Raw genomic sequence first — 22,272 nt, 5'->3', positions numbered from 1 at the left:
TGCTGGGAATGTCCCTGTTCCTGCACATCAGGGAATGTCCCTGTCCCTGCTGGGAATGTCCCTGTTCCTACACATCAACAGGAGTTCCCTGCTCCCTGCCCCCTCCAGGGTCTTTTCCTCTTGGGAAAGCTCCAGCTCTCCCAAATCCCAAATTCCCAGCAGCAGGAAACTGAAATTCCTGAGTTTTCCAGGGATTATCCCCATCAGTCACTGCCTGTGTTTTTTCTGTGGCCTGTTCTGAACACAGAGCTAGGAACAAAAATTACCCAGGTTATGTGTGCAAGTTTGACTGGGGAAAAAAAAGATCAGGAAGACAGAACTTTTGAGGGAAAAACCGAACTGGAGCCTTTTTGTATGGGAATTATAAGGGAGAACAAAACCTTCCCATATCCAGTCAGGTGTAAAGTTCACAGCTCACTTACGGACAACTGAGTTGTTTTTCCAAATGGTTCCTCTTTTTTTTTAACCTTCACCACAGGTTGTTTTGCTGTAATTGATTTATTTGTTTCAATGACATCAAACAGTGAATTTTTTTTGTTAGTTTGTTTTGGTACAAGGATTTTCCTTCTTGCAAGAAGAGCTGTGAGTGCACTTGTCAGGTATTCCCTCATTGTTTGGGTAATTCCACAAACACCTCCTTTCCTGAAAAATACTATTTTGAAAAATCAAATAATTACAGGATGAATTAAACCTCATAACATGAGTTGTGTTTGTTTCCTAGAGATTTAACCCAAAGTCAAAAAACAAACAGAAGTGAGAATGAATAAAGCCCACAATTAAATCTTTGTGCACTGAACAATTCCAGAAAAGGTTGAAATGATAATTAATCTCCTAAAGAAATGCTGAATGCCTGAAAAGTAATTCTATCATATTTCCTAAACTTAGATGGAATTAAAATATCCCTGATATTAAAATTATCCTGATTATTAAAATATCAGGGTGGGGTCAGCAGAATGTTTTAATTTGTGTCCTTTAAACGAAGGCACATTGAAGGGAAATTATGGTAAAGCTGCTGAGGGATGCAAATAGTGTTTTTATTGTGTATAATCCCAGTTTTTAGTCCCAGTGAGGAGGCCAGGGGGGCTCTGACCCCTGGTGCTTGTGTCCCACAGGTGTTGTACAAGGAGGAGCTGGGCACAGGCACCCCCACGCCCGTGACCCCAGAGATGGAGCGAGTCAAACGCAACCAGGAGCAGATTAGCTCGGTATTTACACCCTGCAGGAGTTATAACAACAGGCTGTTGTTATAATCCTGGCCTTGCTGACCTTGTTCTTCCTCAGGGGTTTAGTGCTGGCTGGGTTCTAACTCACTGGTCTTCACTGTTTGTGCTTTTGGGGGATTGACACCTTCACGTGCTTTTCTTCTAAGAACAAACCTGAAAATAATCCTGGCATTTCCTGAGCTAAGCTGGGCAGCAGAACATCCCTGTGGAGTTGTGGTGTTTTGTTTTCCCCTGAGCCTTTATCTCCTCTCTGCAGTGCCCCATTCCCAGAATAATCCACCACAGCCTCTTCCTTAATCCTCGCCTCTGGAACGAGCGTGCGGTGACTCCCGAGTGATCCTAACCCTGAACTCCGTCCCACAGCAGTGGGATTTGGTGGCTCTGGCCTGTGCTGAGTGGGGATTTGTGGCCCTGCTGTTGTCCCTCACAGGTGTTGTACAAGGAGGGTTTAGGGGCTGGCACTGCCACGCCGGTGACGCCGGAGATGGAGCGAGTGCGACGGAACCAGGAGCACATCAGCTCGGTACTGGGGAGCACACGGCCTCCAAACCCAAAAACCCAACCCCAAACCCTTTACAGCACAGCCTCCAAACCCAAACTAAACCCCAAACCCTTTACAGCACAGCCTGCTTCTCTCCAAAACCAAACCCAAACCCAAAAACCCAACCCCAAACCCTTTACAGCACAGCCTGCTCCCCTCCAAACCCAAACCCTTTAACTCCTCCATGCTTCTGGGAGCAACCCTTCCTTAATCAAACCTCAAAAACCCTGACAGGATCCTGATATTTTTATTTTTGTGCTGGGAGCAGCCCTTCCTAAATCAAACCCCAAAAACTCTGGCAGAATCCTGATATTTTCATTTTTGTGCTGGGAGAAACCCTTCCTTAATCAAACCCCAAAAACCCTGTAAGGAACCTGATGTTTTCATTGTTGTGCTGGGAGCAGCCCTTCCTAAATCAAACCCCGAAAACCCTGGCAGAATCCCGATGTTTTCATTTTGCTCTCAGTTTAAATCATTGCTCCAGGTGGAAGATTTGAGCCTCAGGAATTCCAGCTCTTGAGCAGGGTCTTGTTTTGCCTCCTAAGGGAATTTTCCTGGTGGGAGTGGTGTCACTGTTCCTCAGGAACAGAACCCACTCTTCCAGTGGGAAATGGGTTCTTAACCCTTTCCAAATCCTGGGGTTGACTTGGAAGCACTGAGATGTCCCTGCCTGTCCCTGCCCTGCTGCTGTGGCCCAGCGAGGAACCTCAGCTCAGGGCAGGGGAGGAACTGCAGAAACATCCCATGGAGATGGGAAAATGGGAATATGGGAAAATTGGAAAATGGGAATATGGGAAAATGGCTGCAGGAGTCTGGAATTCCCACTCCTGACACATCCACTTTGAAGAGCACCATGCCACCAGTTCATGCTGGAATTGTGTTGAGATTTGTGCCCCATTTGGGGTTTGTGTCCTGTTTGGGATTTGTGCCCAATTTGGGGTTTTACCCCTGTTTGGGATTTGTGCCCATTTGGGTTTGTGGCCCATTTGAGGTTTGTGTCCCATGTGGGGTTTGTGTCCCATGTGGGGTTTGTGTCCCATGTGGGGTTTGTGCCCATTTGGGGTTTGTCCCCCATTTGGGGTCCCTCTGCCCAGTCCCTCCTGCAGCTGCCACATCTGGAGCAGGGCTGGGAAAACAGTGCCAGGGAATTTCCAGGTTCTTGGGACATCCCAGCAGCTCTGGCCCTGGGGAGGTGACAGTGACATCACCTGGGTGTTTTCCTTCAGGGTTCTTTGCTGAGCTTTCACCAAAGAAAAATTCTTTTTTTTTCCCCACATTTTGCAGTTTCACAATATTAAATTATTTCTCTTCTCCTCTCTATCCTTCCCTTTATTTTATTTTATTTTATTTTATTTTATTTTTTTTTATTTTTTTTTTATTTTTTTATTTTTTATTTTTTTTATTTTTTTATTTTTTTATTTTTTTATTTTTTTATTTTTTTATTTTATTTTATTTTTTATTTTTTTATTTTTTAATTTATTTTTATTTTTTAAATTTATTTTATTTTATTTTTTTTATTTATTTTATTTTATTTTATTTTATTTTTTTTATTTTATTTTATTTTATATTTTATTTTATTCCCCCCACTCCTGCTGCCACAGGTGTTGTACAAGGAGGGGCTGGGGGCTGCCACCCCCGTTCCTGTCACTCCTGAGATGGAGAGGGTCAAACGCAACCAGGAGAATTTTAGCTCGGTATCTTTTTATCATTTCAGAAACACCCAGTTGTCTGTAACTATGTAACACCTGAAAACTTTAAATCCTCTCCAATTAACTCACAAAAAATCCCCTTTCTGCTCTCACATTTTCAGGCACTGTATTTTATCTGCTGATTTTTAAAAATATTTTTCTTATAGTTTAACACTGGATGTTTCACATGCATTAATTTTTTTCCCGAAGTTTCAGCTATTTTACATTTTAAAACCTGTTTTTTAAATAATTTGCTGAATTCCCTTGCTATAACTCTTTATTCCTCTCCTGGAACCCAAGCAGTTGGATTTGTATTCCCACCTGAATTTATCACAATTAATAACTGATTTACACTCCCTCAATTTTCCTGCTTTCTGGTACATTTAGTGGGCACAAAATCCCATTAATCCCCTCCATGAAATGCAGAATTTTTAAATTTTTCCCTCTTTTTGACTGCCCTGTTGCCCCACAGGTGTTGTACAAGGAGGAGCTGGGGACAGGAACCCCCACCCCTGTCACCCCCGAGATGCAGAGGGTCAAACGCAACCAGGAACACATTAGCTCGGTACTTTGGGATTTCAAAAGCCAAGAAAATCCCCTTTAATCGATTTTAAATCTAATTTTAAATCTATTTTTGGGTTTGGTGCTTTTTATTCCTTTGGGTTTGGTGTCTTTTATTCCTTTGGATTTGGTGCTTTTTATTCCTTTGGGTTTGATGACTTTTATTCTTTTTGGTTTGGTGCTTTTTTATGCTTTGGGTTTGGTGCCTTTTATTCCTGTGAGTTTGGTGTCTTTTCCTTTGGGTTTGGTGCTTTTTATTCCTTTGGGTTTGTGCTTTTAATTACTTTGGGTTTGGTGCTTTTTATTCCTTTGGGTTTGGTGATTTTTTTATCCTTTGGGTTTGGTGATTTTTCCTTTTGGGTTTGGTGGCTTTTCCATTTGGGTTTGGTGCCTTTTATCCTTTGGGTTAGGTGCCATTTTTCCTTTGGGTTTGGTGCCATTTCCTTTGGTTTGGTGCTCTTTATTTCTTTGAGTTTGGTGTCTTTTCATTTGGGTTTTGTGTCTTTATTTCCTTTTGGGTTTGGTGCTTTTTTTATCCTTTTGGGCTTGGTGTCTTTTATCCTTTGGTTCATGCCTTTTCCTATTGGGTTTGGTGCTTTTTATTCCATTGGGTTTGGTGCCTTTCCCTTTAGGAAATGTGGCAGGGATGCACTGGAATTTTTCTGGGGGTGTTGGAATGTGTGGAAAGGGAAGTGCCACTGAAAACAGGAGAGCACTAGAAATTATATATTTGTAATATTTACAGTAATTTCACGACTATAAGGCGCACCGGACTGTAAGGCGCACTTCCGGGTTCGGTCCAAAACTTTAGTCAAAAGGGTGCACCTTATAGTTGTGAAATTACTGTAATTAATATCAAAAATATACAGAATTATGTACAAATTGATTACTATATATTATATATAGTTTTTATAAAATATGTATTATACAATAATAATTTACCTGTATATTATATATTGTATAATAATAATTTCTCTATAAATATAAATTTATATTTTCCCAATACCCCACCTAAGTCCACCCTCCTTCAGCCTCACCCCCATCAGAATTCTAAATGAATTTTTTATTCCCAGGGATTTTTCCCCCCAGGAGGTGTCAGGAGCCCCTCTCTGATGCTCTGGGTGCTTTTGGTGCTGTTCATTCTGGTTTTTGCGCCTTGCCCCACAGGTGTTGTACAAGGAGGAGCTGGGGACAGGAACCCCCACCCCTGTCACCCCCGAGATCCAGAGGGTCAAACGCAACCAGGAACACATTAGCTCGGTACTTTGGGATTTCAAAAGCCAAAAAAATCCCCTTTAATCGATTTTAAAATAATCTTAACCCCACAATAATTAATAGTCACAGGAATATCCCATTCCTTGTGTTTTGCCATTTCCCTTTGCAATCACTGACTTCTTTTAATTAGATCCACACCACTAATGAGTTGAGATTCCTTCACCCCATCTTTCTCCTGATTTTCCCATGGGTTTGGAGCCTTTTCCTTTGGTTTGGTGCTTTTTATTCCTTTGGGTTTGGTGCCTTTTATCCTTTGGTTTGGTGCTTTTTATTCCTTAGAGTTTGGTGCCTTTTATTCCTTTGGTTTGGTGCTTTTTATTCCTTTGGGTTTGGTTTGGTGCTTTTTTATTCCTTTGGGTTTGGTTTCTTTATTTGCTTTGAGTTTGGTGCCTTTTCCTTTAGGAAATGTGGCAGGGATGCACTGGAATTGTTCTGGGGGTGTTGGAGTGTGTGGAAAGGAGAAGGAAGTGTCACTAAAAAGAGGAGAGCACTAGAAATTATATATTTGTAGTAGGTAACAGATATTCAAAATATATAGAATTATGTACAAATTGATTACTATATATTATATATCATTCTATATAATATATATCATACAATAAGAATTTCTCTGTCTAATATATATTATATAATAATTTATCTATAAATAGAATTTATTTTTTTCCAATATCCCACCTAAGTCCACCCTCCTTCAGCCTCAGCCATAGCAGAATTCTAAATGAATTTTTTATTCCCAGTGATTTTTCCCCCCAGGAGGTGTCAGGAGCCCCTCTCTGATGCTCTGGGTGCTTTTGGTGCTGTTCATTCTGGTTTTTGCCCCTTGCCCCACAGGTGTTGTACAAGGAGGAGCTGGGGACAGGAACCCCCACCCCTGTCACCCCCGAGATGCAGAGGGTCAAACGCAACCAGGAACACATTAGCTCGGTACTTTGGAATTTCAAAAGCCAAAAAAATCCCCTTTAATTGATTTTAAAATAATCTTAACCCACAATAATTAATTGTCACAAGAACATCCCATTCCTTGTGTTTTGCCATTTCCCTTTGCAATCACTGACTTCTTTTAATTAGATCCATGCCACTAATGAGTTGAGATTCCTTCTCCCCATCTTCCTCCTGATTTTCCCATGGATTTGGTGTCTTTTATCCTTTGGGTTTGGTGCCTTTTATTCCTTTGGGTTTGCTGCTTTTCATTCCTTTCAGTTTGGTGTCTTTTATTCCTTTGGGTTGGTGCCTTTTCCTTTAGGAAATGTGGCAGGGATGCACTGGAATTGTTCTGGGGGTGTTGGAGTGTGTAGAAAGGAGAAGGAAGTGCCACTAAAAACAGGAGAGCACTAGAAATTATATATTTGTAGTATGTAATAGATATTCAAAATATATAGAATTTTGTACAAATTGATTACTATATATTATATATAATTTTTATAAAATATGTATTATACAATAATAATTTACCTGTATATTATATATTATATAATAATAATAATTTCTCTATAAATATAAATTTATATTTTTCCAATACCCCACTTAAATCCACCCTCCTTCAGCCTCACCATATCAGAATTCTAAATGAATTTTCTATTCCCAGTGATTTTTCCCCCAGGAGGTGTCAGGAGCCCCTCTCTGATGCTCTGGGTGCTTTTGGTGCTGTTCATTCTGGTTTTTGCCCCTTGGCCCACAGGTGTTGTACAAGGAGGAGCTGGGGACAGGAACCCCCACCCCTGTCACCCCCGAGATGCAGAGGGTCAAACGCAACCAGGAACACATTAGCTCGGTATTTGGAATTTCAAAAGCCAAAAAAAATCCCCTTTAATCTATTTTAAAATAATCTTAACCCCACAATAATTAATTGTCACAGGAATGTCCCATTCCTTGTGTTTTGCCATTTCCCTTTGCAATCACTGACTTCTTTTAATTAGATCCATGCCACTAATGAGTTGAGATTCCTTCTCCCCATCTTTCTCCTGATTTTCCCATGGGTTTGGAACCTTTTCCTTTGGTTTGGAGCTTTTTATTCCTTTGGGTTTGGTGCTTTTTATTCCTTTGGGTTTGGTGCCTTTTATCCTTTGGTTTGGTGCTTTTTATTCCTTAGAGTTTGGTGCCTTTTATTCCTTTGGTTTGGTGCTTTTTATTCCTTTGGGTTTGGTTTGGTGCTTTTTTATTCCTTTGGGTTTGGTTTCTTTATTTGCTTTGAGTTTGGTGCCTTTTCCTTTAGGAAATGTGGCAGGTATGCACTGGAATTGTTCTGGGAGTGTTGGAGTGTGTGGAAAGGAGAAGGAAGTGCCACTAAAAACAGGAGAGCACTAGAAATTACATATTTGTAGTATGTAATATAGATTAAAAATATATAAAATTATGTACAAATTGATTACTATATAGTATATATCATTCTATCTAATATATATTATATAATAATATATATTATATATAATATAATAATAATTTCTCTATAGAGATAAATTTATATTTTTTCCAATACCCCACCTAAGTCCACCCTCCTTCAGCCTCAACCATATCAGAATTCTAAATGAATTTTTTATTCCCAGGGATTTTTTACCCCCAGGAGGTGTCAGGAGCCCCTCTCTGATGCTCTGGGTGCTTTTGGTGCTGTTCATTCTGGTTTTTGCCCCTTGGCCCACAGGTGTTGTACAAGGAGGAGCTGGGGACAGGAACCCCCACCCCTGTCACCCCCGAGATCCAGAGGGTCAAACGCAACCAGGAACACATTAGCTCGGTATTTGGGATTTCACAAGCAAAAAAAAATCCCCTTTAATCGATTTAAAAGTACTTTTTAACCAACAAAATAATATTCTCTTTTCCTTATAATTGACTTACCCTATAAATAATATCCTTGTCCCTCTCAGATTTTTTTTTCCATCGTAATTTTTACTTACATTGTTTTTATTGCCTTCCTTTTTAATTAGATAATTTTAGTAATTTAATCCCACCTTTTGCAGTGCAATTACCTTTTTTAACTTTTAAAAACATCTTAATTAGTCCCAAAAAATCCTTTTTTAACTCTTTAAATCCCACTCTGTTTTCCTTATTTGGTCTCAACAATTTATTTTTCTTTTAACTCTTAAAACTCCACACTCTTTTCTTTATTTAGTTCCAGCAATTTTTTTTAACTCTTAAAAACCCCACCCTCTTTTCCATATTTAACCCCAACAATTCTTCTTAGCTCTTGAAAACTCACCCTATTGTCCTTATTTAGTCCCAAGAGTATTTTTTTTTTAACTCTTAAAGACCCTCCCTATTTTCCTTATTTATTCCCACCTTCACTTTTGTTCCATGGTGTGAAATTTCCCAATTTTCCTCGTTTTATTCTCTAGAACTAAACCTTTGCTGGGTGTGGCAGCGCTGGGATGTGCTGGGCTGGGAGAGGAACCAGAATTCTTTATTTGTACTTTCTTTCTTGCTTCATTTATTTATTTGCATTTAAGTTTCTATTTATTTATTTATTTATTTATTTATTTATTTTTATTTATTTATTTTTTCCCCCCTGTGGTTTTTTTTTGTGGGATTTTGTTCTGTTTTTTGCTTTTTTGTGGGTTTTTTGTTTGCTTTTTTGGTTTTGCGTTTGGTTTTTTTGGTTGGTTTTTTTTTGTTGAGTTTTTTGTGGGGTTTTTTTTTTTTGGGGGGTGTTTTTTGGGTTTTTTGTTATTTTTCTTGTTTTGTTTTGGTGTTTTTGGCTTTTTGGGGGTTTTTTTGATGCATTCACAGCTGTTATCTTTTTTTGAGGTTTTTTTTGTTTTTTGGGGTTTTTTTCATCTTGTTGTTTGTTTGGTTTGGGTTTTTTGTTTTATTTTTTGGAGTGTTTTTGGTTTTTGGTTTTTTTTCAATGCTTTCATAGCTGTTATATCTTTATTGAGTCTGTTGGTTGGGGCTTTTCGGTTTTTTGGCTTTTTTGGTTTTTCGTTTGGGTTTTTTTGTTTTTGTTTGGGTGTTTTGGGGGTTTTTTGGGGATTTTTTTGTTGGTTTTTTTATGCTTTCACAACTGTTATCTCTTTTTGGGTTGGTTGGTTGGTTTTTTTGTTTTTTGGGTTTTTTTATTTTGTTTTTTGTTTGGTTTGGGGGTTTTTTGTTTAATTTTTTGAGGGTTTTCTTGTTTTGTTTTGTTTTGTTTTTTGTTTTGTTTTTGTTGTTGGGTTTTTTTATGCTTTCCCAGCTGTTATCCCCCTATTTTGCCCTGCATCATTTCTTTTCAGAGCAGGATTTTCCCTCTCCCATCCAGGTTTCTGTCCCAGCCCCAGCCCCGTGTCCCCTGTGTCCCCTCTGTCCCCTGTGTCCCCCTGACCCCGCTGTCCCCGCAGGTTCTGTACCGGGAGGAGCCGGGCACGGCCACCCCAGTCCCCGTCACCCCCGAGCTGGAACGGCTCAAACGCACCCAGGAGCACCTCAGCTCGGTACTGTGGGCAGCAGAGCTCTCCTGTCACTCTGCCAACCCTCCTTAACCTGCCTAAAAATCCACAATTCCTCATAATCCGCTCGTGAACCAACGCATCCTCTCCTCCTCACTGCGCTACTCACCTCCCACTTCTTCACTGATGGGATTATTTATAAATATTGACATTATTCTGAATTAATTACGAATATTTATTCTGATTTTTTACAAATATTTACTTTATTCTGAATTATTTACAAATATTTTCTTTATTCTGAATTATTTGCACCGCAGTTTGCGTTAATCTGAATATTTTTAACCGTTTTCTTCCTTGTTCCAACTTCCCTTGATGTGCTTTGTTTTGTTGTTATTTTTTTTTAATTTAAAATTCTTCATGCTTTCTTTTAACCATGGAAAAGGGAGTGTCTGACTTCTCAGGGTCCCATTCAGATATTTGCTTTATTCTGAATTATTTCAAGTGTTTGCATTAATCTGAATATTTTTAACCATTTTGTTCCCTGTTCCGACTTCCCTTGATGTGCTTTGTTTTATTTTTTTGTTGTTTTTTTTAAAATTTAAAATTCTTCATGCTTTCTTTTAACCATGGTAGAGGGTGGGTGTGACTTTTCAGGGGGTTTTAAACTCCCATTTAAATATTTTCTTTTTTCTGAGTTATTTGCACCACAGTTTGCAGTTATCCTAAACATTTTTAACCGTTTTCTTCCCTGTTCCGACTTCCCTTGATGTACTTTGTTTTGGTTTTTTTTTTAATCTAAAATTCTTCATGCTTTCTTTTAACCATGGAAGAGGGTGGGTGTGACTCCTCAGGGGGTTTTAAAGCTCCCATTTAAATATTTTCTTTATTCTGATTTATTTCAGTTGTTTGTGTTATTCTAAACATTTTAACCGTTTTCTTCCCTGTTCCGACTTCCCTTGATGTGCTTTGTTTGTTGTTTTTTTTCAATCTAAAATTCTTCATGCTTTCTTTTAACCTTGGAAGAGGGAGGGTGTTGCTTCTCAGGGGTTTTAGAAGCTCCCATTCAAATATTTTCTTTATTCTGAATTATTTCAAGTGTTTGTGTTATTCTAAACACTTTTTAACCATTTTCTTCCCTGTTTCGACTTCCATTGATGTGTGTTTTTTTCTTTTTTAATTCTTCATGCTTTCTTTTAACCATGGGAGAGGGAGGGTGTGACTTCTAAGGGGATTTTAAAGCTCCCATTCAAATATTTACTTTATTCTGATTTATTTCAAGTGTTTGTGTTATTCTAAACATTTTTAACCATTTTGTTTCCTGTTCCGACTTCCCTTGATATGTGGTTTTTTTTAAATAATAATCTAGAATTCTTCACGCTTTCTTTTAACCATGGAAGAGGGAGGGAGTGACTCCTCAGGGGGTTTGGAAGGTGCAGGAAATGTTGGGCTGGCTGGATTTTGGGTTGCTGATGGGTTTGGATGGTTTCTTGTCGCGCAGGTGTTGTACAAGGAGAGCGTGGGGACAGGGACCCCCACTCCTGTCACCCCCGAGATGGAGAGGGTCAAACGCAACCAGGAGATTTGCAGCTCGGTATTTTGCCAAGAGAAAAAAATTTCCTTTTAATTCTTGAAACCTTTTAACTCTCTCAAAGTCCATTTTAACCGTTTGGGACAAATCCTTCTCCAAAGTAACGCAGGGCTCACTCCTCACTGAAATAACTCGGTTCAGTTGATCTTGGTTTTAAGAGTGGTTTAATGTCCTGATCTAATCCTAAACCCGCTCAAACTCCTCTCCTTTTCTCTGCAGTGCTGCTGCCATTTATTTCCAAGCAGTTAATTGAGTTTTCTTGCCGTGCTCAGCCCCTCCAGTGGGATTTTGTGCTCTTTGGTGCAATACTTACCCCATTTATCACCAGCACTTCAAGCCAGGCTGCCAAACTACTCCTCTACTAAAACAGTGCCCAGGAGCTGCTTTAAAACCACCTGGGGACTAAATCCAAGGAAAAAAGGAATGTTTTGGGAGAGGCTTTACTGACTGTGGCTTTCTCTGATCCCACAGGTGTTGTACAAGGAAAACATAGGGAAAGCCACCCCCACCCCCGTCACCCCCGAGATGGAGAGAGTCAAACGCAATCAGGAGATCATTAGCTCGGTATTTCCACCAGGAGAAGTTCCTAAAAACCAGAGTGAAGTGTTTAACCCGGCTGGAGCATCAGCAACCTGCGCTTATTAACCCCTGAAATGCCTCTGCCCCGAGGCCCCGCCCGTGCTCACACACAAACCTTTAACAGGCAGGGTTTTACTAGAAAAAAATCCTTTTTTGGGGATGGATACTGTTGTCCTGATTGATTTTTTTTTTTTTTTTTTTTAACCCTTTCTCACTCCAGTTCTGCTTTGACATCAATGATTCCAGCCAGGGCCCATTCCTGCATCCCAAATTAATGGCAAAACTCCAATTGCTCCTCCTGTGCCCCAGCCCTAACTCTGTCTGCTCTGCTTTCTGGTTGTTTTTTTTAAATTATTTTCCTTTTCAATGACTTTTGGATACTCCCCTTGTATCCTGTAGGTTTTGTACAAGGAAAATGTGGGGAAGGTGACCCCGACCCCCATCACCCCCGAGATGGAGAGAGTCAAACGCAATCAAGAGATCATTAGCTCGGTACCTTCCCAGGAGTTTCTGCTTTCTTTGTGCTTCAACTTAATCAAGTAACAGCCTAACTCCCACTCAGAGCTGGTTTTCATTTAAAGAGATGTATTTCTTTCTTTTTCTGCACATTAATTGCTCCTTCTAAACCCAAATTACTTCGGTGTTAACGGTGTGATCCAGAATTTTATGGTTCTTTTTTACAACTCAAGTTTGTGAATTTGTGGGTTCTATCCAGAGCATCTCCAGAGTTTGGATCCCTTGGTGGGGATCAGGGAATGTTTGGGTTGGAAGGGATATGAAGTTCATTCCCTTCCCTCCCAGTAGCCCAGGTTTTCCAGGGATATCCAGGTTTTTCTCCTTTCAGTGTTTCACCTTTATTGGATTTGATTTCAGGGAAAAACACCCATCATTATCTGGGGCAATATGGCAACAAAACTTCCACCTCCCTCCCAAAAACTTCAGGAATTGCTTCAAATACAGATTAAAAAAAGCAGATAAAGCATTTCTTAAAGAGCTTTTTAGAGCCAGAGGCACTTCCTGAGCCCCCCTCACCTGGATAGAGCCCTTAACCCCAAATCCCAGTTTCCCTCTCCCTCCTGCCATCACTAAACCTTTGAGCTTTGGAAATCCGGTAACACAGTGATAATTTCTGTCCCAGCCCCGGTGCTTTGGGGCTGTTTAAGAGCCAGGCTCGCTGTTCTGTGTCCCACAGGTGTTGTACAAAGAGAACGTGGGGCAGGCGACCCCCACGCCCGTGACCCCCGAGATGGAGCGAGTCAAACGCAACCAGGAGCAGATTAGCTCGGTATTGCCCCGAGAAAACCCTGCCCAAACCTCCCTGAGCTGCAGTGCTTAACACCACAGGGTGTCACAGAGCCTTTCTGAATAACCCCACTCTGCCTGGTTTTAGTTAACCCTCTAATTTTTTCTTTTACAAGTCACCTCTTGAGTACTGTAATTTTAAAGGGTTTTTTTGTTGTTGTTGTCGTTTAACTTGTTAATACGGTTTTTCCTTTTTTTCCTCCCCTTTGCTAACGGCTGGTGTTGAGTGTCAAACCCAGTAACATCCCAGTTGTGGGGTTCTGCCCTGGTGACTGAGTTCCTTTGTGGTCTGTAGGTTGCATACAGGGAAGGTTTAGGGAAGGCCACTCCCAGCCCAATCACCCCGGAGATGGAGAGAGTCAAGCGGAACCAGGAACAAATCAGCTCGGTACTGCCAAGCACCTTGTGTCAAAAATAACCATCCTCAGCCAAACTCCACCTAATTCTGCCTTATTTTCCCAGTTTTCTTTATTTTTGCCTATTTTCCCTTTGATTTTTTAATGGTTTTTTTTACTTTTTGCCAATAACGTTTCAGCTGCTTCGTTTCCCCAGATCTTCTCCACTCTGCAGGGCTGGGTTTGCTTGAGCATTAACCCCACTCCCAGGAAAAGCTGGAATTCCTCCAGCCTGAGCTGTGTTTGTGCCCTGCAGGTGCTGTACAAGGAGCACATGGCCAAGGGAACCCCGACCCCGCTGACCCCGGAGATGGAGAGAGCCAAACGCAACCAGGAGAACATCAGCTCGGTGGGTGGAACACAGTGCAGGGGGCTGAAAGCAAAACCAGGGAGAGACCCCAAGTCAGAAATAAAATTTATTAGGAAAAAAAAGAGAAAAATAAAATACAAGTAATAGTACAAAAGAAAAACCACTGACAGACATCCCACTAGTTAGGGTGGTGGGAGCAGCACAGATTAAGTGTTTTTGTTGAAGATCCTGTAGAAAGTTCTGGTAGCTCTTGTCCTCTGAAATCCAGTGAAAAAGGCTGCTCTGATGTTCCAAATCTCAGATTTTATCAGGGTAGGAAATGCTTGGCTCCTCCCCTGGGTGGAGCATCTCCCCATGGGATGATGGAATTTTATCAGCCATGCCCTGGGACTCAGTGGCCATGAACAGGAGAGATCTCCTGGAGGGAGGATGGGCTATGAAAAGATAAAGATCCCTGCCCCAGCTGGTTTAACAGCTGGCCCATTAACAGGAGATATCCCACAGGGATAAAGATCCCTGCCCAGCTGGTTTAACAGGTGGTGATAGGATACAAACTTTTTGGGCTCATCTTTACATTGTAACCTGGGACGCACAGTAAAAGAACATTTCATCCCTGAAATCCTCACTCAGACAGATGTTTGGATACAGAACCATGGGGAATCCTTTAAAACTTTCTGGTGCAATCAAGTGTTTCTGGGATGGATTGGGTTCACTTGGGGGATTTTAAACAGTTGAATTTCAAATTACTGCTGTAATACTCTGTGGTGTGTAAAATTATGGTTCTTCAGCAAAAGTCACGTATAAAAAATGTATAAAAATCTGGGACTGGCCTTTCTCCAGGCCCTTCTTTGCCAGCCTGGTGCTCTGGAGGTAATTCCTGTCCTCCTCCTCCCCTGGCAGGTTCTTTACTCCGACAGTTTCCGCAAGCAAGTCCAAGGAAAAGCCGCCTACGTCCTGGACACCCCGGAGATGCGGCGCGTGCGGGAGACCCAGAAACACATCTCCACTGTAAGAACACTTCCAGAGGTGTCCTTCCCCTGGGAAGGGAGTTAAAGATAAAAATAACCCTGCCTGGCAGCAAGGACAGTGTGTCCTTGTGTCCAACCAGTGTCCTACCAGGCTTGGTTACCCAAAGTGAGTTTGGGATTAGGGCTCTCTCAGGACTGGGAAAGCCAAAGTTCAGGAGCTCTCCATGCTGGAAATGCCCCTGAGGGAAGCAGGGATGACCATCCTTTGGAATTGCAGGTGAAGTACCACGAGGACTTTGAGAAGAGCAAAGGGAGCTTCACGCCCGTGGTGACCGACCCCATCACGGAGCGCGTGAAGAAGAACATGCAGGACTTCAGTGACATCAGCTACAGGGGCATCCAGAGGAGGGTGGTGGAGATGGAGCGCAAACGCGTGGACCAGGACCAGGAGAACCTCACAGGTCAGGACCCCTGGGCACGTCTCTTGCAGGAGGGCTTTGATTTCAGCTCAGCCACATCAATTCCAGTTCGTTGCCACCTGGAGATGTTCTCATCCAAGTCCTTTTTGAAAGTGTTCTCTCCCACCAGGTGTGAATCACCTGTGACCTGCTGAGAGTGTCACACTGCATTTATGGTTCTTCTGTTTTGAACTTTATCTCTATTAGAGAAATACCTTCTGCAGATTGACTGTTAAAAAGCCAAATTTGTGCTGCAGAATTGAGAAGCACTAATTTATAAAATAAGGGTGATTTTTCAAAGAATTCCAGTCTGGTGTGGGGTGGAGGGATATTAAAGCTCCTCTATTCCTACCCTGCCATGAGCAGGACACCTTCCACTGTCCCAGCTTGCTCCAGGCCCTGTCCAGCCAGGGCTGGGGAGGGCACAGCTCCTGTCCTGCTGCCCAGGCCAGGCTGTGCTGCTCAGCTCTCCTCAGGAAATTCCATTTTTCCTGCAGGGCTCCGGGTGTGGAGAACCAACCCTGGCTCTGTCTTCGACTACGACCCCGCCGAGGACAACATCCAGTCCCGGAGCCTGCACCTGATCTCAGGTGTGTCCCATGGACTCCACAGGGAAAATGAGATTTAGACTCCTGCAGGGGTCAAACAGAGCTGAGACACCCCAAAGGACACAGGGACAGAGCAGAAATTGGCTGTAGCTGCTCCTCACCAGTGTAACTGTTGTTCAAAAAATACATTATTAATTTTCCCATCATAAAATGATCCAGGCAGGGGGGTTGTTTATATGATCCACAGTTGCTGTGCTTCCTTCTGGCATTACTGAACAGGCTGTCCTCAGTGATCTTTTTTTTAACTCTCTCTGAGAGGAAAAATACCTGGATGTTAGAAAATCGTGGGGATGGTTCAGTGCTGTGTCAGGAAGAAAATCACAGGATAATTAAAATTAAAATTATGGAAGCAGCCACGATGAAGGGGAAAGAGGCTGGAGAAAGGATAAAATATTGAAGGGCAGGACTTGAGCATGGAATACTTAAAAAACCACAGGGAAATCCCACTATGGAACTATAGAACTACACTGGGATTGTGGAAAAGTTCAGCTTAGCAGGGCTGGGTTCTGTGAAGTCTCAGCTCTGGGGTTGGTGGCTCTGAGAGCCCTGGGGTGGTGTCTGTGATCCCCAGGACGGTGACTCTGAGCCCAAGGTGGTTTCTTTGATCCCCAGGGTGCTGACTGAGGTCCCCAGGATGGTTTCTCTGATCCTCAGGGTGGTTTCTCCGATCCCAGGGTGCTGACTGAGTCCCCAGGGTGCTCACTGAGATCCCCAGGGTGCTGATTGAGGTTCCCCAGGGTGGTTTCTCTGATCCCAGGGTGCTCACTGAGATCCCCAGGGTGCTGACTGGGATCCCCAGGGTGCTGACTGAGTCCCCAGGGTGCTGACTGAGTGCCCAGGGTGCTGACTGTCCCCCCAGGGTGCTGACTGTCCCCTGCCCTGTCCCCAGTGCAGGCCCAGCGCCGCAGCCGGGAGCACTCCCGCTCCGCCAGCGCCCTGAGCATCAGCGGCGCGGCCGACGAGAAATCGGAGCCGTCGGAGGGTGCTGAGCAGCGCCTGTCCTACTACAGCAACGGGGGCTTCTTCACCAGCACGGCCACAGGTAGGCCTGGGACACACACAGGGGTCATGGGGTGTGCTCAGATGTTCCCAGAGCCAGGAAAACACGGCCCCAGAGCGCTGAGTGTGCACAGCTAACGGTGACAGGGGAGGGTTTTAAATGGATCTGGATCATCCCTGCTCTTAATCCAACCAGCTCCATTGCAATCCCATAATAACCTCACAAAATCCCATCATAGCCCCACACAATGATCTTTATCTCAAATAGTTCCATCAGAATTCTATAATAACCCCATACAATGATCTTGATCTCAACCACCTCCATTACAATCCCATAATAACCCCACACAATGATCATTATCCCACATAACCTCACACAATCCCATAGTAACCCCATAAAATGATCTTCATCCTGATCAGCTCCATCACAATCTCATAATAACCCCACACAATCCCATAATAAATCCACACAATGATCTCTATCCCAAATAACCCCACATAATCCCATAATAACCCCACACAATTGTCTTTATCCCATAAAAACCACACACAACCCCATAATAACCCCACACAATCCCATAATAAATCCACACAATGATCTCTATCCCAACCATCTCCATCATAACCCCACACAATGATCCCTATCCCAAATAACCCCAAACAATCCCATAACAACCCCACACAGTGATCTTTATCCCAACCAGCTCCATCACAATCCCATCATTACCCCACACAAGGATCCTTATCCCACATAACCCCACATAACCCCATAATAACCACACAGTGATCTCTGTCCCAACCAGCTCCATCACAATCCCGTCATAACCCTACACAATGATCTTTATCCCGTAACGACCCCACACAGTGATTTTTATCCCATCATAACCCCACACAATGGTCTTTATCCCATTACAACCCCACACAATGATTTTTATCCAGACCAGCTCCATCACAACCCCATAACCCCGCAATGATCTTTATCCCATAACGACCCCACACAATGATCTTTATCGCAAATAGTTCCATCACAATCCTATTATAACCCCATACAATGATCCCTATCCCAGATAACCCCACACAACCCCATAACTGCACACAATGATCTTTATGCCATAAAAACCCCACACAGCCCCATAACAACCCCACACAATGATTTTTATCCAGACCAGCTCCATCACAACCCCATAACCCCGCAATGATCTTTATCCCATTACGACCCCACACAATGATCCCTATCCCAAATAACCCCACACAATGATTTTTATCCCATAAAAACCCCACACAAAGATCTTTATCCCATTACAACCCCACACAATGATTTTTATCCAGACCATCACAACCATAACCCTGCAATGATCTCTATCCCATAACGACCCCACACAATGATCTCTATCCCAACCAGCATCCCACAATAACCCCACACCATCCCATAACACCCCCCCTGCTCTCTGTCCCACCCCACAATAACCCTGTGCCTCTCCCCAGTTGGGTACCGCCAGGTGAAGACGGTGGAGCTGCCGCAGCAGCGCTCGTCCTCGGTGGCCACGCAGCAAACCACGCTGTCCTCGGTGCCTTCCCAGCCCTCCACTGCCGGGGTGAGCACTGATTAATCACCAATTAACTCTGGGTGATGGCTAATTAGCATTCCAGTCCGTGGGGCTGAAGCTCTGGTGAAACCTGTGATGGTGGGACAGTGACTCAGTGGGACAGAGCGTCCCTGTGCCTGGAAATCGTGAATTAACACTAGGAAATCTTGAATTATTACTTGGAAATAATGAATTGGCACTTGGAAGTCTTGAATTGGCATTTGGAAATCTTGAATTGGCACTTGGAAATCATGAATTATTACTTGGAAATAATGAATTAGCACTTGGAAGTCTTGAATTAGCACTGGGAAATCTTGAATTGGCACTTGGAAATCTTGAATTAGCATTTGGAAATCATGAATTAGCACTTGGAGATAATGAATTAACTCTTGGAAATCATTAATTAGCTCTTGGAAATCTTGAATTGGCACTTGGAAATCATGAATTATTACTTGGAAATCTTGAATTAGCATTTGGAAACTGTGAATTAGTGCTTGGAAACTTTGCACTTGGAAATCTTGAATTAGCATTTGAAAATTTTGGATTGGCACTTGGAAATAATGAATTAGGACTTGGAAATCATGAATTATTACTTGGAAATCTTGAATTAGCACTTGGAAATCTTGAATTGACTTGGAAATCCTGAATTGGCACTGGGAAACATTGAATTAGCACTTGGAAACTGTGAATTAGCGCTTGTAAATTTTGAATTGACTTGGTAATCTTGAATTAGGACTTGTAAAGTATGAATTAGCAGCTGGAAACTTTGAATTAGCATTTGGGAACTTCAAATTAACACTTGGAAATTTTTAATTAGCACTTGGATACTCTGAATTAGCACTTGGGAATCTTGAACTGGCACTGGGAAACTTTGAACGAGCTATTCTTCCTACTCAGTCCTTGAAAATGTAGGAGTAGAAGCTCTCATTCAGAGATTGTCCCTGGAGTAAAGGACAGTGGGAATGGCATCCCTCCAAAAACTGCTGGGAGGGAACAGCTTCAAGGTGACACTTGGAGCTGATGGTGCCCAGGAGCAGCCCAGGACACGGCTCAGGCTGGGTGGCACCAGCACATCCAGGGGCTCAGGGAGGGAGGAGAATCCACAGCAGGAGATGGAAGGAGCAGCCAGACCCTGCTGGGACACCAATTCCTGCTGGGACACCAATCCCCAATCCCCAAACCCTGCTGGGACACCAATCCCCAATTCCCAAACCCTGCTGGGACACCAATTCCCAGTTCCCAAACCCTTCTGTGACACCAATCCCCAATTCCCAAACCCTGCTGGGACACCAGTTCCCAATTCCCAGTTCCCAAACCCTGCTGGGACACCAATTCCCAATTCCCAATCCCTGCTGTGACACCAATTCCCAATTCCCAAACCCTGCTGTGACACCAATTCCCAGCCCCTGGGGTCTGAGCGTGTCCCCTCTGGCCCTGACCAAAGCCATTCAGGGCCATGCCAGACTTTGACCACGTCCCTTGGTGTCCCTGCAGACACTCTGTCCCCTGTCAGGGTGTCACCATGTCCCTTCTGTCCTTCTGTGTCCATCCAGAAGTGGTCCTGGGCCATGACCATGTCCCTCTGTGTCCCTTCTGTCCCTTGAGAAGAGGTTCTGGGCCCTGTCAGGGTGTGACCGTGTCCCTTCTGTCCTTTGTGTCCCTTCAGAAAACATTCCAGGCCATGCTGGGGTTTGACCACGTCCCTTGGTGTCCCTGCAGACATTCTGTCCCTTGTCAGGGTGTCACCATGTCCCTGTGTGTCCCCTGTGTCCCTGCAGAAGATGCTCTGAGCTGTGTCAGGGTGTCACCATGTCCCTGTGTCTGTCTGTCCCCGTGTCCCTGCAGACACTCTGTCCCCTGTCAGGATGTCACCATGTCCCTGTGTCTGTCCCTGCGTCCCTGCAGACACTCTGAGCTCTGTCAGGGAGTGACCATGTCCCTGTGTCCCAGGGTGTGACCATGTCCCTGTATCTGTCTGTCCCTGTGTCCCTGCAGACACTCTGTCCCCTGTCAGGGTGTCACCATGTCCCTGTATCCCAGGATATCACCATGTCCCTGTGTCTGTCCCTGTGTCCCTGCAGACACTCTGTCCCCTGTCAGGGTGTGACCATGTCCCTGTGTCTGTCTGTCCCTGTGTCCCAGGATGTGACCGTGTCCCTGTGTCCCTGCAGACACTCTGAGCTGTCCCAGGGTGTCACCATGTCCCTGTGTCTGTCTGTCCCTGTGTCCCTGCAGACACTCTGAGCTGTCCCAGGATGTCACCATGTCCCTGTCCCTCTGTCCCTGCAGAAGACGTTCCGGGCCATGTACGATTACACGGCGGCGGATGCGGACGAGGTGTCCTTCAAGGACGGGGACACCATTGTCAACGTGCAGGCCATCGACGAGGGCTGGATGTACGGCACGGTGCAGAGAACTGGCAAAACCGGCATGCTGCCGGCTAACTACGTGGAGGCCGTGTGAGCCCAGCCTGCCCTGGGGCTGGGACATCGCTCCAGGGGCTGGGACATCACTGCAGGGGCTGGGACATCGCTCCAGGGGCTGGGACATCATCCCTGGGGGCTGGGACATGTCCCCATGGGGCTGGGACATCACTGCAGGGGCTGGGACATGTCCCTCAGGGGACTGAGACATCTCTGCAGGGGTTGGGACACCTCTCATGGGGCTGGGACATCACTCCCAGCTCTAGGACACCTCCTCCCATTTAGGGACACCTCTCCCAGTTTAGGGACACCTCTCCCACTTCAGGGACACTTCTCCCAACTCTGGGACACCTCTCCCAGTTCAGGGACATCTCCCAGTTCAGGGACACCTCCCCCCATTTAGAGACACGTCCCCCCATTTAGGGACACCTCTCCCAGCTCTGGGACACCTCTCCCAGTTCAGGCACATCTCCCAGCACCTCCCAGCCCCCTCAGCCACAACAGAAAGAACTGCAGAGCAAAACACACCTGGATTTTTCCCATCCTGTCATTCTCCCATTGCCAGACACTCCCAAGTGTTGTCTGGGATTTCAAACATTTCATCACAGCATCTCCAAAATTCCATTACTAAAGATTAACACATTACCTGACACATTCTCCCACAAAGAGAGATTTTTTTTGGCTGTTCTAAAACGTTTGAATCTCTTTACTTCCATTTAAGCTTCGTATTTCAAATTTATTTGGGGAGGGAAAAGCAACCAACTCCTCTCCTCCTGCTTGCTGAGCTCTCATGGATGTGTTCTGCAACTGTTCTGGGGGCAAAAGTTGTGATTTCTTGTAAATTAGTGATGAATAAAGCTGAGGTTTCTGCAGTATGGATGGATTCTGTGGTGCTGGCAAAGGGAATTCATCCCACAAACTAGAGAGGAAGGGAAGGATTCAGATCTGGGGTTATTTCACACTTTTTTTTTTTTTTTTTGCTTCATCTACTGCAGCACCTGGTAGCAGGAAAGGAGGGAATAAAAATCCCTGGATGCTGTGTCTCACACAGATCAAATCCAGCAGGGCTTGGAGCATCAGCCCTGAGGAATTCAGAGCTCAGAGGGAATTGCCAGCAGAGCCAGCTGGGATTCAAACCCTTCCCAACCCTTCCCATGAGTCAGGAACATCCTTACCTGTCCAGGGTAAAGCTGAACTCTCCTATGGATGCAGATCTGGAACCAAAATTTCTCAGAAAAGCAAGAAAACCCACAGAGCTCCAGGCTGTTTGTCCTGTTCCTTTTCTCCATGAGTTTTGAGGACCTGCACTGATGACATTCCAAGGTCTCCCCCAGCCTTGGGAATCCAAATTTGAGGGGAAGCAGAAGGGAAGAAGCCCAGAAACCACCAAAGCACGAGGCCACAACCAAG

At 44.0% G+C, this 22,272-nt stretch overlaps 1 protein-coding gene across 1 annotated transcript in view; it reads left to right on the top strand.

Annotated features, from left to right (window-relative positions):
• Nucleotides 1-20,902, top strand: part of LOC116999005 (nebulin-like) — a 103,993-nt gene extending 83,091 nt beyond the window's left edge. Inside the window, exons 127-138 of the mRNA XM_033065279.1 lie at nucleotides 1,113-1,205; nucleotides 3,366-3,458; nucleotides 3,925-4,017; nucleotides 11,706-11,798; nucleotides 13,006-13,098; nucleotides 13,767-13,859; nucleotides 14,721-14,828; nucleotides 15,066-15,249; nucleotides 15,744-15,836; nucleotides 16,744-16,896; nucleotides 18,339-18,448; nucleotides 20,729-20,902. Of these exons, the coding sequence (XP_032921170.1) occupies nucleotides 1,113-1,205; nucleotides 3,366-3,458; nucleotides 3,925-4,017; nucleotides 11,706-11,798; nucleotides 13,006-13,098; nucleotides 13,767-13,859; nucleotides 14,721-14,828; nucleotides 15,066-15,249; nucleotides 15,744-15,836; nucleotides 16,744-16,896; nucleotides 18,339-18,448; nucleotides 20,729-20,902 (1,380 nt within the window). The remainder of the gene's footprint in view (nucleotides 1-1,112; nucleotides 1,206-3,365; nucleotides 3,459-3,924; nucleotides 4,018-11,705; nucleotides 11,799-13,005; nucleotides 13,099-13,766; nucleotides 13,860-14,720; nucleotides 14,829-15,065; nucleotides 15,250-15,743; nucleotides 15,837-16,743; nucleotides 16,897-18,338; nucleotides 18,449-20,728) is intronic.
• Nucleotides 20,903-22,272: the final 1,370 nt, after the last annotated feature.

Source organism: Catharus ustulatus, chromosome 7 (genome assembly GCF_009819885.2).
Source record: "Catharus ustulatus isolate bCatUst1 chromosome 7, bCatUst1.pri.v2, whole genome shotgun sequence".
Lineage (NCBI taxonomy): Eukaryota > Metazoa > Chordata > Aves > Passeriformes > Turdidae > Catharus > Catharus ustulatus.
The sequence above is the reverse complement of the archived record's forward strand: the minus strand, read 5'-3'. Positions and strand labels throughout refer to the sequence as shown.